General features: G+C 49.6%; 1 protein-coding gene across 18 annotated transcripts in view; it reads left to right on the forward strand.

The window, feature by feature from the left end:
- The first annotated feature begins 17,514 nt into the window (after positions 1-17,514).
- The window catches only part of KCNQ2 (potassium voltage-gated channel subfamily Q member 2), a 121,196-nt gene continuing 120,496 nt past the window's right edge, over positions 17,515-18,214 (forward strand). For 6 of the 18 annotated variants that reach the window (XM_075118682.1, XM_048819863.2, XM_075118686.1 and 3 more), the window contains exon 1: positions 17,519-18,076. In XM_075118682.1, the coding sequence (XP_074974783.1) occupies positions 17,781-18,076 (296 nt within the window). In that variant the 5' untranslated portion in view covers positions 17,519-17,780. Of the gene's footprint in view, positions 18,077-18,214 lie in introns of all 18 variants that reach the window. The other 12 variants (XM_048819861.2, XM_048819872.2, XM_075118688.1 and 9 more) reach the window with 5 other exon arrangements.

Here is an 18,214-nt window from a genome sequence, read left to right on the forward strand (position 1 = left end):
TTGAAAAATTTTTAGAGCTCTGGTCATCATTACTAACTGTCAGGGTGGTTAAGCATTGGAATACATCGCCTAGGGAAGTTGTGGAATCTCCTTCATTAGAGATTTTTAAGAGCAGGCTAGACAAACACCTGTCAGGGATGGTCCAGATCAGTGGTTCTCAAACTAGGGCCGCTACTTGTTCAGGGAAAGCCCCGGTGGGCCGGACAGGTTTGTTTACCTGCCACGTCCGCAGGTTCGACCGATTGCAGCTCCCACTGGCTGCGGTTCACTGCTCCAGGACAATGTGGGCTTCAGGAAAGGCGGCCAGCCCCCATGGGCCTGGAGCGGCGAACCGCGGCCAGTGGGAGCCGCAATCGGCTGAACCTGTGGACGCGGCTGGTAAACAAACTGGCCCGGCCTGTCAGGGGCTTTCTCTGAACACGCGGCAGCCCTAGTTTGAGAACCACTGGTCTAGATAATACTTAGTCCTGCCATGAGTGCAGGGGACTGGACTGGATGACCTCTTGAGGTCCCTTCCAGTCCTATGATTCTACTTCTAAACCAGGGGCTGAGAGTTCAGAATCTGTCAGCTGAATCTGAGATATGAGAGTGAGAGAGAAGCTACAGCTGACAGCTTCTGAAGTCTGAGCTTCTGATCCAACTAGCTGTCTAGTGTGTATACCTATTTGCTTAAGGTGCTATTTTGGATCAGGGGAAGGGTGGTGTAGAGCCAAGACATATTGAACGTTTAAAATGCAGGCTGCTATTAAATATAATGACCAGATTTTCTTGTTATCACTTTGCCAGTTATTGCCAGAGATATTGATTTACTGACACAGTGTGGTCAAACTGAAACTTCAGCTCAGCTGTGACAAGGTCTACTTGGAGACCGAGGGAGGATTTTATTTTTCAGTGACAGCGTATCCCCTCCTCCATATGCCCCAGCTTTTCAAAAGGCTGATTGTGGATGCCAGTAAGTGCAAGTGCTGCCAGAATATTGTGGACAGCTTCCCAAAACCTCCCAGGCTCGTGTGTGTGCGTTTGTGTGTGTTCTAGGGGGTATCTTATCATCATTGCACACGAAAGATCTAGAAGAAACACACTCAGCTGCTCTCTCAGCCCTTCTATTGACTCAGATTGATTCTTTGAGTTTAAAATTCACTATGAACTCGCAGTAAGAAATCGGGGATTGGCCCAAACCAACCACCCAACTCCAAGCACTTAGAAGTAGTAATAGCAGCAGTATTACTGGAGCAACCGGGACCCTGTTGCGCTAGGCGCTGTACAAACCCAGAACAAAAGACAGTTCCTGCCCCCGAAGAGCTGACAATCGAAGTATAAGACAAGAGACAACAGATGGACGGATGCAGCCAGATGGGAAGGTATAAGGAAACAGACTACACTGGTCAGCCTGACAGACTGTGGTCTCAGCCCACCAGCTGCCTAACCATTGCCAAGCTCTCCTACCCTTCAGAGAATTTAGGGTCTGGATCTTGATTTGAACCTCAGATCCACGTCTATCCCGAGGGGTCATGAATTCTCAAGGGGTCTCTCCCGCAGTCATTAGTCAGGGAAAACTCCTAACTGGCTTCAATAGCAGGTGAGCTGGAATATTTACTGCGGGATTTGGCCAAAAGGAGGGAGGGAGGTGGCAGGGCAGTGCATCCACTGGCTAAACCCCCTTCGGACTGCTCATTCCGCAACCCTTTGGATGGAGAGAAGAGGAGTCACGCAGCTGTGGGAGTCAGGGAAAGATCCCTCTGCTGCTCCATGACCTTGGCTGGGGGATCAAGATGTTGGCTTTAGAATGTGCCAATTAAAATAAATGAACTAAATATTTACACACGGTGTGTATCTCTTTCTTCCGAAGAGGCTAACAGGCCCTGAGCACTCAGGTAATAACACAGCAATTAACCTTGGGATTTATTGGATCATCTTCCAGTCATTACCTAACTCTTTGGGACTGGTATTTACATAGTACGTGCCCTGGTTCGGGTGTTCTCTTCTTTAACAGAAGCTATTTAAAGCCAATGTGACCGCACACTGTGGGTGCGAACAAGGACATCACACCGTCAGCATACATGAAAGTGCCCCCTCCTCCCCGGTCTGCTGATCCCCACACTCCACCTCTCTGCACCATCATTGCTCATTGCACCAAGTTAAGAATCTACTCTGATACCAGCTGGGCTGAGACCACAAATAGCCCAGATATCAGGGACAAGGGCAGCTGTTTACTAAGGCACCAGGCCCATGTCAAGATGACCAGCTTCTGAACGAACAGTACCAAGAGGACAGCGGCTCTGACAAAGAAGAGCAAAGCCTGACTGTCAGGCACCATGAGATTGCCTGCAGCTGCTCCAGTCCTGCATGTTCCTTTCAGGCAAGGCTGGGGGTATGCAGCAGGAGGCAGGTGATGATGGCTAAAGGACACAAGGACGTGAGTGAATCAAACAACACAAACTTCTCTCAGTGTCCATCTCTCTAGATAGCGATGGAGAGGGAGTGCATAGACAGACAGACACGTGGATGGACAGTATGGGTGCGTGGAGATCAATAGATTGATCTATAGTGCTTTTGAGTTGTAGATCTCAAAGGGCTTTACATTATCAGTTTACATTTACAGTTCTTTGTCCCCTTTTTACAGATAGACAAATCTCGGATCCAGCTCTTGTTCTGCAAAGTGCACATGCTCACCCCCTGGATAATATGGGACTGGTGGAGTCCTTGGAGCTTCTACCCAGCAAAACAATTGAGCGGATGCCAAGCAGAGGGTTGGCCATTCCCCTAATGCATTAGGTAATCTCTTCCTGGAAGGCTCTCTGACCTGGGGCCTGACCTATGGCAATGTCTTCTACATTGGGCGCTTGGCACTTAATTCTTTCAGTTCTCTCTGGGAAATTAGCAACTCCCACTCTCCACTCGCCCCCTCCCCCAACTCCCTACCTCAGCCTAATGCCCAGCCGTGCTTTAATAATTTAAACTAAGTTTCATTAATCTACTGTAGCTGATTGGCAGACTCAGCAGGCACTTTGGGCTTCTCTAAAAAATTCATAAGGAGTTTGACCGGCTGTGAAGGTATCTGTGCTGCAAATGCTGAGCTGGGTGAATCTGATCCACCTGCTGCCCTTCCATGGGTGGAGGCAGGTTCATGCAGAAGCAAGAGCAGCGAAATCCCCACCGGACCCAAGTCCACCTCCGCAGAAAGCAGCCTTGTAACTCCCTGCACCTCTTCCCTCTGAAGGAGGTGGGTTACATTACCGGGGTGGCCGTTTCTCTGTGTAAAGATTGAGCAGTGGCTCTGAAGAGCTGGCAAGAGGAACTGCCTCCTTTGAAGACAAGGGCTGCGGGAGGGGCTCTGTGCCACAGTCCCAGAAAAGATCTCGGTCCAGCGGGGGGAAGTCAGATGTGCTGGGGATGGAGATGAAGGTGCTCCGGGATGGGTGACGATGAGGGAGCTGGGTGACTTCAGCTATATGTGTCTCGTACCATTCCCCCACCGCAGGCTGAGCTCAGAGACCCACATGCAGCCGACAGATTCCAGTCGCAGGGAGGTTCCCCAGACCTGCCCGTGTACTTTACAGCTCCTCCAGGTGTTCCTTGCTGAGCATTACTAGCCCATGTTCTGTCAAATGAGAGCCTCCTTGTGCTTCTTAACCAAAACCATCCCTTCCAACCGACTGAATATCTCAGCCACATTCAGCGTCCTTCAAGCCTGCAGCCTCAAAGCAAGCCTCTGTGAGGGCCGGATGGATGGAGAGCCCACCCCGCTTGGGGCCCAATCTTGTTCCCATGGAAGTCAGTGGAAATGTTGCTACTGATTTCTACGGGCGCTCCCTCTACCTGCCATGTGGGAAAACTGCAGAGAGGAACTAGCCAGAGGCTGCAGCTGGTAGGAGCAGAAGCAGCTGGAGAAGGAACCTCTGGATGTTTGGATAACTTCCTGCAGCGTGCGTGGACTTTCTCTGCCCTGTGCTGATCAGCTATTTGCTCCAGCCCTCGTGCTCGCACAGCTTGACTTTATACCTGCCTCTCTTACCCTCTTCTCCCCTGCCGCCCCTTTCACCCCCCTTCCCTTCTCTTTTGCTGCTCCCCTCTGAATTTAAACCTCCCCCAAAGACTCCTAGAGTTGTCACACCATTGTTCAGTTGTCACACCATTGTTCACTCTGTTAGCGTGTTCTACCCCTTCCCCCTTCCTGTGTCTGGCTTCTCTCTTAGACTGTAAGCTCCTCAGGGCAGGGACTGTCGGTGACGCTATACAGAGCCCGGCACAGTGGGTAGGCCCTTAGGCTCTCCCAGAGTAAACATGACTAAGAATAACAATAGTGCCTCCCTGGGACATAGCTCTTATGACACGCTAGCAGGTCCTGCCTCCACTGACTAATGGAGCCTTCCACTGAACCACTCCTTGCGGCTATATGGCAGCGATAGGAGTGACAGTAACACAGCACGAGGCTGGTGTCTCAGAGACCTTTGAGGGGGTGGGCAGGCTTCACGGTCCAATCTCTTGGTCGTTTGGGCCGTGCTTCTCGATCGCCTTCTCTGGGTACGTCGGCACGGAGCTTCCCAGCCCAGGTCTGCAGACTCGGGCTTATGGGGCTCATGCTCGTGCTGTGAAAACAGGCAGTACAGTGGCGTGGCGGCTCGGGAGGGAGCTCAGTCTCTAAAGCCCACTCCCCTCTCGTGCAGTGCAGATGTACCCTCTGACGATGTTAGAGCACGCGGCAAGTGCCACCTAGCAAAGCATTTTCACTGGCTGGTAGTTTTCCAGATGGCCCCCAATTATGGGCAGTTATAGTCTTTGGCTGCAATGCCGCAGCCTGCTGAGAGGATGCAATTCCAGCGATCTGTCAAAACATGTCAAGTGAATTTAAAAGAACGACAAAGGGGCTGGAAGTTAATACACTGGTTTGGTCCCAGCGGGAGGGAGGCGGGTACCTCAGGTATTTCACGGAAGCGGGGGGCGGGGGGGGGAGGACCCTTTCTGAGGATTCCATAGGGCTGCGTTGTGAGCTGGCCTACTTACGGCCCTGCACAGGCTGCCTGCCTCGTGGGTCCCAGCGTGAGGATGAGCCGCTAGGGTGACGCTACCATCCCTGCGCACGTGCAAGCGAGCAGGGACGAGGGCGGGCAAGGGTGAGGAGTGGGCGGAGCTCATGCTGCCCCGCCCCACCAAAGCGCTGGGCTACACAAGTGAGCTGGTGCGTGGCGGGGCGTATGGTGCCCGAGGGAAGGGCTGGTGGGGCGTCCCTCCATGAAGAATGACATCAAGGGAGAAGGGAGGCAGGAGGATGCTATGCTGCAGCAGGGCAGATTGCAAAGTCCCCGTCTAGCCCTTAGCCTGGAAGCGGTTGGGGGGCCCTGTCTGGCCACCTCCATTGCTTGTGCAGCGCCTAGCACAAGAGGGTCCCGCTCCTGATAACAATATTCAGTGTGCAGTGCTGTTGTTAGCCATGCTGGTCCCAGGATGTGAGAGAGGCAAGGTGGGGGAGGTAGCCATTGTATTGGACCAACTTCTGGTGGTGGACGGGACACAGAGCTCTCCCTCAGAATGCCCCTTTATTTTAAGTGGTCTCCGACCTCTAGCACGTGTGAACCCCTTATGCTTAACAATCTTGTATTTAGCCCAGACATCCTGGTTACCTTCCCCAGACCTGAAGAGGAGCTCTATGTTGCTTGAAAGCTGGTCCCTTCCACCAACAGACATTGGTCCAACAAAACTTATGACCTCACCTACCATGTCTCAATACTATTTAGAGCTTTTCCAAAATTCTGTGGCCAGCCTCGGGCTGCAGCAGCTGAACCCAGCCGTTTGTTCCCTTCAGCCTTAGGGACTGTCCACTCGTTTTTTAAGGAATGCTGAGGCCCCACATTTCAATGGTAACTTCTCTGAGTTGGGGAGGCCAGAGGCTACCGGCTTCGCGAGATCCTAAGGATGGCTCTGCCTCATTGAATGGATTACAGGATAGAGAGGAAGGAAAGAAGAAGAGCGATAGAGACAGACAGAGAAAAATCCAGTCAGAGCCTGTTGAGTCTGCCGAGTTGGACTCTCCAAAGCTCCTCCCTTTGCCTTTGTTACAGGCTCTTTAACAAAGTGCATCTCCCACACTTGCTCGGAGAATGCCATCTTGAGTCAGCATCAGCACAGCAGCGGTGTGATCCCAGCCACGATTAGAAGCCATCTTCTGGGGATCATTAGTCTGAAATGTTTGAAATTGGGGAAGGCAAACTTTATACACCGCAGTGTTTCATAACCGGCTTAGGAGAGTCCAACTCTGCAGACTAGCGAAATGTAGGCACTGTATACATTGCTGTGGGAGGATGAAACCGATGAGCTTGGCAGATGCTTTTTAGCTAATTTCTTTCTTTTTATTTCTGCATTGTGTGAGGGAATCTGATGCATGTCAGTGCTTAGGAAAGTAAAGAGCTAGTAGCACTGACCGGAGCTAGGTGCACTGATGAATTTCCTTCTTCGTCCGTTGTTTTACTCTTGTGCTGTATTAGTAGGACATTTGGGGATACTGTTTGTATGAAAGAAAGAATAGAGTTGTATGGTATGGTGCCGTGGCTAGGAGGTATGTTAGCTTCCAAGTACTCTCCTATTAATAACCCGTAGTCCTCACCTTGAATGCCAGAGGTTCTCTGATACTCTGGTATGCTTCTCTGGCCAGGTAGCCACAGGCCAGCTGGTGGGCACATTCCATGCTATGCTGAGTTGTTCAGAAAAGGGCACTTGGAAGATGAAGGATTAAATGTCAAGCCAGAATACAGTTTCAGAGTAGCAGCCATGTTAGTCTGTATCCGCAAAAAGAAAAGGAGGACTTGTGGCACCTTAGAGACTAACAAAATTTAACAAAGCCAGAATACCTGAGCCTGTAGGTGGCTTCTGGTACATAGAGGGTGAGAGGGAAGATAGCACATGGACAGTCCATAAGATACAGGGACAGGGAATGCTGGGAATGGCAGTGGAGTACTATCCAGGCTTGAACTGAGGTCCTGGTGCCTTTCCTACCATCACAGGGCAAGTGGGCATGGGGAAGTCACAGCTCAACCCACCCACCTCCCCATACTCTCCAGCTGAGCTCAAGGTCTACTCACCAACTGACAGGTCCATAGAATAATGTGACTGCCGTTATCTCGTGCGTGCTGCACATTTCTGATAGCCCTGCTTTGTAGAATGTAATCTCTTTGGGGCAGGGGACTGTGTTTATGTTGCTGTGCCCAGATCACCGCCAGCACTCATCTGATAGAGCAACAATAGTAATGACATGGAAGGGAGAGAGAAATGATCAATGGTGTTGATGCTCGCCAGTTTCAAGGACTCATTGTGGAATTTTCTCATGGGACAGATCACTGTGAAGAACGGGCATATCCAGTGCAGCGGAGTAGGAGGCAGTTGTGATTAGACAGCATAGCGGTACCCCATTATAGCTGCTGCTACAGAAAGCAGTGCCGTTGTTATGCATTACGTACATAGCGTTTTCATGCACTAGGATATATCCTGTTGATGTCAGTCTGTGTGTGGACCATAGAAGAGAAATGTGGGGCTGGGGGCATGATTCAAAGGAGGGGGCAGAATCAGCATACACACTGGAATAGGTAGCAGCCTCTGCAAACCGTACATTTGACAATGCAGATTGGGTAACTGAGCCAGTATTTGTTTGAGCAATCACTTGTTTTGTACGCCTAAAGAATATAAATTGCTGCTGTAGTGGTTTGCGCTGCAAAATTACAAGAACAAAAAGGGAGATTGGGCTAAAGGGGGCCCTAAGAATTGGGACCATCCTGCAAAGAAAATTATATTCCATGAAAGCAGAGTCAGCCCTTTTCACTGAGAACCAGACCTGTGGGCCAAATTCTACAGGATGTTTAACAACAGCAAGGGAGGTGCATGCACTCAGCACCTCTCAGAAATGCTTCGCACTTTGCAGGGGAATTACTGGCCCCATGAATATGGAATGATACCAGCACTGGAGCTGGGCATTATAGAGCTTGGCTGGCAGCATTCTCTCCTGCATGAGGCCAGAGTAAATTAATAAAGAAAACCATCACAATTCTCTGCATCTTCCTGCTCCCTGAATGAGAGGGTCCTGAGGGTCCAAAGAGGGGAAGGTCTGAAATAAACCCATAGGGAAACCCCACTATAGGAATAAAACACAAATTGGCATCAAGTTGCAGGTAATTCCTTCAAAAGCCTGACTTCCCCGTGTGACATGTGGATAAGTAACTTGAACAGACATTCAAGGAATATGGCAACAATTGGAGACCACTCGCAGTACCTCTATTATTCCATATTTGTGGGGCCAGATGCAAAGGGGTGTAAACTGGCATCCTTTGTAATAAATGGAACCCATATACATGAGCTCTGGATCTGTCCTTTTGTCATGTCCCTACCTTCCTACTGGTATATTTGTATGGCTTTGTTCCCCCACAGGAATCCTGCATCCCTTTCTACCTGCCTTCCCACTATTCCAGCACTGTGCCAGTCAGTGACAGCTTTCAGCCAGATTCCTGCCCTGTCTCTCCAAACCCAGCATCAGACCCTGTCTGTGCCTCAGTTTCCCTACACCCATGTAAAACAGTTAGCTGACTCACTAGTCTGCTACATTAGTAATGCTTCCAACAGTGTCAGTATTTCCATCCCTTCCCTCAGGGATGCATTTATTGTTCAAATGCGAACACCGTTCATCACCAATCAAACCAGGTCCTGCACCTGGCCCATCCTAAGACCTCAGCTTCTATCTACATACCAGGGATCCCCAGCCAGGTCTTTCACTTAAGTGGTGTGGCAAGTCCCCTTCCAGGACCATTCCCTGACCCAGGGCTACAGTGAGGCTACTATCCTCCTGCAGGAACTTCCCTTGTCCCTGCAGTTCTGCACCCCATAAGTGAGCTACTTGTTGGCCTTTTAGCTCACAGACAAAAGCTAGTCCCAGCTCCCTTCAAGGGCCATCCCACTCTATGACACTGTTGCTGGGGCAATGCTGGGAACATGCTACTTTCCATGTGGAGTGACAGAATAAACACAAGAAATCCAATGTTTTAGCGGTGGGGGTGCCTGTTATGATGGTCTCTAACCCCGATCATCCAGATCTCAGTGAACTGCCAAGTTTAGCTCCCACTGAAGTCAGTGTGGTTGTTTTGCCACTGACTTCTTTGGGAGCAGAATCAGGTCATAAGATGGACCCAAACTTTGAGAGGCTTGCAGGGGTTAGCTCAGAGGCCCGACAAAACAAGATTTGATCCGCGACTATAACACCAAAAGGAAAAGGAGGACTTGTGGCACCTTAGAGATTAACCAATTTATTTGAGCGTAAGCTTTTGTGAGCTACAGCTCACTTCATTGGATGCATAAAGTGGAAAATACAATGAGGAGATTTATATACACACAGACCATGAAAAAATGGGTATTTATCATACACATTGTAAGGAGAGTGATCACTTAAGATGAGCTATTACCAGCAGGAGAGTGGGGCGGGGGGAGAGAAAACCTTTTGAAGTGATAATCAAGGTGGGCCATTTCCAGCACATTTCTAGGAGTTAACAAGAACATCTGAGGAACAGTGTGTGTGTGTGGGGGGTGGCGGGGGTGGGGGGGGGGAATAGTTTCTATAACTATAATGCCATCCATCTACAGAGAAAGTAACCAATGAAAACAAACTGGAGGGGGACAGCTAACTGGAACTGTTCAAATCCAATGAAGGCTAAAAGGCCACTAACTAAATAAGGAGATGGCTGGAGTGAGGGGAAGCAGCATTCTTTTCAAGGGTGTCACATAAAAGTGCAGAGATAATACGCTGATCTGAACCCAGCCTATGTGCCGCTTGTGTCCCCGTGGGTGTAGAAAAACAAGAAGGTCAATGGAAACGATGCGAGTGTTGCCCATGAGGACACAAAGAGTGACTAACGGAGCTAAATTTATAGAGTCTGGGAAAAGGAAGACTCAGGGTCACATGGGCTAAAAATACCTTCAAGGTAACAATATAAATGAAGGAAGGCAATTGTTCATGGCCTCAGAGGAAAGTAGGACAAGGAGCAATAGCTGGATGGTAAAGAAGGAAAAGTTTAAGCTAGAGATTAGGACAAAAAGTCCTTAACTGAGGGTAACTGGGCAGTGGAACAGGCTGTCAAGAGAGCCGGGCGAGCTACTAACACTGCAGCTGCTCAAGAACTGGTTAGATGAGGGGTGAATGAGGCAAGGGTTGATCCGGCACAAGAGACATCAGATTAGCTGCCACTGGGAGGGATGGGGTATGCGGGGGGGGGGGTCCCTTCTGGTTCTCTGGTGACATCGTCTGTAGGCTAGTCACATACAGTATTCAGGGATCAGAGGAACAGCCGTGTTAGTCTGTATTCGCAAAAAGAAAAGGAGTACTTGTGGCATCAAACGCACTGCACATTACTGTAAGCCCAGCACCACAAACACCCCCCCGTTCTTGTTATTAAACACCCAGTGCAAGGACATGTGGGATTTTTTAGCAGCAATATTTTGGGCTTCATTTTCATGGATGCCACAGCAGAGCGTGGCACTCCTGGGATGGTGGTCAGGGACGTAAGTGGCTCTCTATTGCCTTTCCCTCATCGTGAGTGCTGCTCGGATGGAAACCATGCCCTGGTATGAGCAACAGCATCTTCAGGGTTGCCCCAGCAACTTCCAAGGGATTGCTCTGCTGGCCAGGATCATATGCATCTTGCTCTGACTCTCCCCACCAGACAGATTCCTCAGATTGCCCCTGTCACACGGAAATCCTTGGCTGCTACAGGTGCAAAGAGCATTTAGGCAAGGATTGGGATTTGGCCCTTAGTGCCAAATTTACCCTGATGCAAGAGGGTTCAATCCTACTGACCTCAGTGGCATGCACGTGAATTTAGCCCTTAATATTTATGTTGGCAAATTAGCTAAGATAGTCATCGCTAACAATTGGATGCTACAGGAAGTTATCTGAGCTTATGGGCAGATAGCCAGACAATGTTTAGACCACAAAGACACGCACTTAATCTCTTTAACAAAAATCCAGCGTCATTTTGTTCTCTATTGTTCCCTATTTCACATGTTCAGGCAGCTATTACTTCAAACGACTTTATTGCTTGGCACAGACGACAACCTGATTCTTAAGTCTGAGTGATTTTAACTTTATATTAAGAGGACAACCACAGTAAGGTTTCCATATGAGAAACGTGTCTCCACGTGTCTCTCTCCTCTGCAGCATGTTCTACTGAAATGCAAAATAGCAGCTACTTTTGCAGCATGGAAGGAGACTTCTCCCAATTGAAAGAGACACATCCATTTGAAATCGAGTCAATCTTATTATTTATTATAGACTCCTTGACTTTAAGGCCAGAAGGGATCATCATGAATGTCTTTGTAGTCTGGTAGTACACAGGAGCCCCAGGCATGGTCCAGGAGTCCATTGTGCCAGGCACTGTGCAAACACGGAATAAAAAGATGGTCCCTGCCCCAAACAGCTTACAATGTAGTTTTAGGTTCTACATCTGTCCCTCAGCCCCCTGCTAATATATGGGTTTTACAATCACATTTTTCCTATTTTTAAAAACATTTTTCTCTGCCATGTTTTCATGTGACAGATCCAGACAAACAACAAGGGAATCTGAATTGCCAGCTGGTGATTAATAGATGAAATGTGAAACTGACTCGACACAAAGTGCTGACAAATGGCCAACGGGGAGGGGGGGAACAGAGGAAAAGTCTTTCATTTATAGTCATCTTAGGTATTACTCCTAACAGTAGCAGACAGAACATGTTTAGACGGAAGTGCTGCTGATGATTTATTTATCAGTACCATTATCCCAGGCACCGAACTTCCCTAGGTTCCTTTAAAAATCCTTGACTGTTTTTATTACAGTAATGCCCAGAGGTCCCAATCAGGGATCAGGACCTCCTGTGCCAGGAGCTGTACATATCTATAGGAAGGCATGGTCCCTGACCCAAACAGCTTACCATCTATTTTTTAAATTGCCAGTGTCCCATTAAAGCTGCAGTAAAAGGCATAATAAGCTGCATATACCACTCTACCCTCCTGTCCTTTTTATTTTTAATATGGAGGGAGATCTGTGCTCATGTTGTGGTTGAAGATGCCTGTCAAGAACAGGCTTTTGGCATGTGTCTTCCTCCAGTCCCTTTTTGAGGGTCACCTACTACTAGGGGACTTCTGGTGATTCTGCAGCTCTTCCCCCCCCCTGGACTTTGCACTTTTCCATCTTTTTGAGGTATCACACTCATTTGGTGGAGCCCACTCAGCTCTACAGGGGAAACGATCCCCTGGTTTTGCAGTCCTTCTGCCCTTCTACGGATTCCTATAAAGCCTAAGGTGCCAGGACAAGCCTTTAGGAAGTTTGTGAATGGTGTTTCAGACTATGGCATGGGACTATGGCAATGCACCTTTCATTAGCCTCATGTCTGCATCCAATACAAATTTCCAATTTGTTTTTTAATCCTCTCCCCAATTCGACAAATAGTGCCCAGATCTCCAATCCAATTTAAAGTTGTTCGGCCAATTTCTGCTGATCAGTGAAAGCCCATTCCCTTCTGACACAATTTACAGTGACGTTGACATTTTAATTCGTACCTCTCCTTTATACCATGACTTTTGTGCAATTGCATCCATGCCTATCCTTTCTATCTGACGAAGTACTGGCATTCACATTCCCTCAGGAATCCCAGATCCTGCTGCCCCTGGGTCCATCATTATTCTCACTTTCCCATCATTTACACTTACATTAACTCAACGTATGACCATCTTTTTCTGTGTTTGTACAGCGCCTAGCACAATTTGATCATGGTCCATGACTAGGGTCCTAGGCTGTTATACAAATAAATAATAACAAATATGTAGTCTTGGCACTAATTTTGATCTGCACCGTTACAGAGGTAACCTAAGCTCACAAACTGTTTCATCAAGAAGAGGCAAAAATCCCTGATACGGGCTCTTCCATAGTCCAATAGACAATTGGGTGGTTCATATTTGTAGATGTCAGTGACTTCTTCTTTGCACTGTCGTGGCACAAGACATGCTTCTCTGTCTCCTCTCATCACAGCTACTACACTGAAGCTTATGGACGATACAATGCTCTGGTTAATACAATATACCCAAGCAATGGAAACATGCATACACCCGGCTTGCTGTTGTCATCTGTAATACAATGAACAGTACTGACATCTTTACCGGTGGACAGACCTTCCTTCATAGGTTTGGGATGTTGGCCAATGGCAAAGGTACCTTCCTAAATTGTAGAGGATTTTCCTTTGTGGACTCAAACCCTAAAGCTATAGCTCTTTCGAGGATGAGTTCCTTCGTATGAACAGTGCTCTCTTTTAATGCAGGGTTTCTGGTCTCAAAACCAAAAATGATCTGATATTTGTTACACCTAATCATCAGCACTACTGATAGAGAGGTTGAGAGAAAGACTCTGATAAAAATGACTGTGTTTCACCTATATAGTTATGGAGGCCTCAGGAGTGACCTCATAGTTCAGGTTTCAGAGTAGCAGCCATGTTAGTCTGTATTTGCAAAAAGAAAAGGAGGACTTGTGGCACCTTAGAGACTAACCAATTTATTTGAGCATAAGCTTTCGTGAGCTACAGCTCGCTTCATCGGATGCACTCATAGTTCAGGTTGCACTGAGAGCTGCATGTAAAACATGACTAAAACCCCCCTGTGTCATGCTTTAATGGTAGGATTTAGTCTCAAGATTTGGCACAATTAAATATTTTCTAACCTTTGTAGAGGAAATATTTTTAAATGCTGCTTTTTGGAAATCCTGCACTGTTTACCATAGATCTTTGGGTTCCTCTAGCTAAACTCTGCAAATGCCAAACTTCATGCACACAGGCACATTCTGAACATCTTAGATATAGGCCACATTTGAAATTAGATTAAAAAAAAGTAGTCATGTAATGTACAGCAGCCACGACAGCCTCTGTTAATCATCACAACACATCAGCATATAAGCAATCAACATGATTGGCCTTCAAGGGGTCCTGCTGCTTGTTCAGGATAAGAGTGTACATATATGTGGGTTGTGGGTGGTGAAAGGGAAGTAACTGAGCCCGGGAAGAGGGATGACGAGTGGAATGTTGATATGAACTATTTTCAAAACCAAAAGCTGGCCTCTTTGGCCTATCTCTAACCATATTTTCACACAAAATACTTTGTCAACTTTGCACCAAGTTGGCTAAACTGCATGTCCCAAGTTGAATTTTGGTTTTGCATGACCAAACCCAAGGAAAGCTCAGACCTGGGTACCAATTCATGCCAACCACTGCAGACTTGGACAAAAGGTTTGGTTTGGGCTAACTGCTAAATATAACAGTGCCGTCATTCTACATATTTCACCATATTTCACCTGTAATAAAAAGAAGGATTACCAAGAGGCAAATAATTAATTAAGACTAATTAATAAATAGTTGGTCTATATATTCCAACTATCTAGCAAGTCTGAAAGATCCATTTCACAGAATGGGCAACACCACACCATTCTTTTTAAAGCAATCAGTAATACTGAAAATAAGGGGCTGATTTCATATTTCTAGTTATTTGTTTGTGGGTCTTAACATCCTTGGAGCAGATCAAAGCCCATTCCCAGTGTGTCTTACACACGCCTAGTTAAACCACAGAGTTTTAACAAAACCTTTTGCTTTCTGTGCCCCTAGCAAAAATATCTTAGCACAAGTGGAAGTACTCTGTGAAATGATCTTGCTCTACACAGATCTAGCACTTCTCTGATTTATTCCGGTCTGTATAGCAATCACACCTAAGGGCTGCAGGGGGAGATCAGGACCCTGTTGCGCTGGGCAAACACAGACTGAGAGGCTCCCTAAGCCAAAGAGCTCCCAGTCTAAACAGACAGGACAGACAAAGAGCGGGAAGGAAAACAGAAGGGAAGTGACTTGCTCAAGGTCACACAGCAGTTGGTGGCAGAGCCAAGAATAGAACTCAGCTCTCTTGACGTCCTAACCCACTAAATCATGCTACCTCTCAAGATGCAGAACCGTGACGGTTGACACAGTGCCACAAAATACAATCTGTAGGAAATCCTGGAAGGAGGAGGTGGGGATGCACTTAGATTCCCAGGCAGAGTTAGTTGGGTTGGGGAGGGGCAGCTCCGTTATATTAGGGCTTCATCCAAAATGTCATCTCCCTCACCAACTCTTGTTCTCAGTTCCAGTCGGCTCCTGTTTTCCACTCACTCCAGAACTTCCTCCCATGTAAGGCAACAAGAACGGCCACCTGCCAGCATGCAGGTGTGGGCCTCCTTGTCTCTCACTTGTGGCTCTGCCCCGGCCTCCTCTGACCATGGGCTCTATCCCTGTTGTTCAGGTATAGGTGGCATTCTGAGGACCACTGGAGTACGACACAAAATAATGAGCAGGGGAGCTGGGCAAGTAGGATGCAATGAATGTAAGTGCTACTTCTGGGCTCACAAAACATTCGCAAACTCTTGTGTATGTAGTTTGTAAACGCTTGCCCAATAGTTTGGACAAATAATTTTTCAAACTGCTCACTTCAGCTAGGTCATTCGCTTTTCATAGCATGGGATTGCTCGCATAGTATGGTTTCTGCACTCTGCTGGCATGCACTCTGGGCACAAATCTTTAAAGAACACGAGTAATTTTGTAACTATTCACAAAAATTCACAAACAGGGAACAGCATGACCGTACACTGAGTTTGAGTAATTTCTTCATGGATATACTTGCACATCAGTCTTTCCATCATTCAACTAGCTCTTGCTCTTGCTTTCTGAACGACTTGCAAAGGATGATTTCTCTTTCTGACCTGTGTTGGAGGGACATTAGAGGGGTTCCCCTTTGTGCACATTACTGTATGGCTGTCCCAAACTAACTCATTTCTGAACCACACATGGCAGAATCTGAAGAGCAGACAATGAGGGTTCCAGTTCCAGAGCTCCTCTAGTCCGCTAGGGACTTCACTTTGCTAAGTCAACTTCTCCTGGGAGGTGTCGAAATATTACAGTGATGTGAGATTGTACAAAACCCAATGGTAGGTAGATAGAGGACCCTAAAGTCAGAGCCAGCCCTGGGGATACATGCTCTGCAAGGTTTTGTGTGGTGTCTCCCTGAAACTTGGCTTAAACATCAAGGTGACACGTGACTTATTAGGCAGACCTGGCTCTGCCCTGATGCCCTTAGCAGGATTGCTGCATTGAAGTCCTGAAGTTCTGCCAGGACTCTGGCAGAGGAGCGCCCTGCACTGTGTGCCACTCCTCCCACATCACCTATCTAGAGGGGAAAGGAGCAAGGCACAAGAATGACAGAGACAGCCAGCAGCCCAGCCCTCCCACCCAGGATAACCTTCTCCCTTTTCCTGCAGAGAAGAGCAAAGTGAGAGACAGTGGTTCCTGGCCTCATCCCCTGTGGAAGAGTGGGGGTGGCCCCTGCTTTCTGCCTTCAACAGAAGGATGGGGGGGGGAGTGCCTCCAGTGGCAGGGGCTTTTGTTTGGCTGTTTCCCAAAGAATCAGGGTCTGGCAGGAAAGAACTGGGGGAAGAGGATCCATTTGGGCCTGGGGAGGGGAGCCATTTGTGTGTCTGCATGAGGGAGGGGAGTCACTCTGGACCTGGCGTGTGTGTGTGTGTTTGTGTGTGGGGGGGAATAAGGTGCTGGCTTCCTGGCTTGGGAGGGGATACAGTTGTGCATGTTGGGGAGGGGGGGCTGATGGCTAATGAGCGGGGGAGGGCATGCACTCCCCACAGGTGAGTCGACTACACCTTTGGACGGTATACAGCCACTGCTTAATTTGTAATGAACGAGGGGATGGGCTCGTGCCATTTTTTCACTTTCATAACTGAGGGGGCAAGCCCAAAGGTGGCAGGGCTATGAACTGCCAAGCCTAGAGGTGCCTGGAGGCTAGGAACTGCCAAGCCCAGAGATGCTGCGGGGGGGGGGGGGGGGGGGGGGGCTAGGAACTGCCAAGCCCAGAGATGCTGCGGGGGGGGGGGGGGGGCTAGGAACTGCCAAGCCCAGAGATGCTGGGGGGGGGGGGGGGGCTAGGAACTGCCAAGCCCAGAGGTGCTGGGGGGGGCTAGGAACTGCCAAGCCCAGAGATGCTGCGGGGGGGGGGGGGGGGCTAGGAACTGCCAAGCCCAGAGATGCTGGGGGGGGGGGGGGGTGGGCTAGGAACTGCCAAGCCCAGACGTGCTGGGGGGGGGGCGGTGGGCTAGGAACTGCCAAGCCCAGAGGTGCTGGGGGAGGGAGGGGGCTAGGAATTGCCAGGCCCAGAGGTGCCGGGGCTCAGCCCTGGCACAAATTAAGCCCTGTGTATAGCCGCCTGGATTTTCTTTCTTTAGTTGCAAAGCGCAACGGGGAAAGGAGGAGGAGGATAACACTGAACACCAATAAATCTATCCCCAGGCCCTTTTCATCCGCGGGCTTCCCCAAAGGAGCATGCATGGAAGGCCGGGGGGGGGGGGAATCTTTTGCAAAGCCGGGGGCATGTGGAACGGGGCGGAGGTGCCCCCCTCCCGCCCGGCTCCCCCCTCCAGCCCCACCCTGGAGAGGCAGGGAACGCGCGCAGGGCGGGCGGAGCTGCAGCAGGCAGGCGGCGAAGGGGGCTGGCCAGGCTGCAGAGCGCCCTTGCGGCTTTTCCTGCTCGAATCTCCGCGCTCCTTGCCCGGCTGCCTCCCCCCGGCCCTGCCATGCCGCTCTCCGGCCCCGGGCTGCTGCCCTGCCCGCCGCCCCTCACCCTACGCCCCCTCTGAAAGCCAGCCAGGATCGGTCCTCTCCCCCACCCCAGCCCGGGCTAACGACCGAGCCCCGGGGAGAGGATGGTGCAGAAATCCCGCAACGGAGGCGTGTACCCGGGTGCGACCGGAGAGAAGAAGCTGAAAGTGGGGTTCGTGGGGCTGGATCCCGGCGCCCCGGATTCCAACCGGGATGGGGCGCTGCTGATCGCCGGCTCGGAGAGCACCAAGCGGGGCAGCATCCTGAGCAAGCCCCGCTCCGGGATCTCCGGGACGGGGAAGCCCCCCAAGAGGAATGCCTTTTACCGCAAGCTGCAGAATTTCCTCTACAACGTGCTGGAGAGACCCCGCGGCTGGGCCTTCATTTACCACGCCTACGTGTGAGTAGCCAGTGCGGGCGCCTTTGCGCAGCCTGCCCCGGGGCCGGAGGCTGGAGATGGGCGGACAGGGGCCAAGCACGGGGCAGCCCGGGCGGGAGCCGATGCCTGGCAGCTCATCCCCCGGGTGGCTAAAGCCGA

The sequence above is a fragment of the Caretta caretta genome, chromosome 13 (genome assembly GCF_965140235.1).
Source record: "Caretta caretta isolate rCarCar2 chromosome 13, rCarCar1.hap1, whole genome shotgun sequence".
Lineage (NCBI taxonomy): Eukaryota > Metazoa > Chordata > Testudines > Cheloniidae > Caretta > Caretta caretta.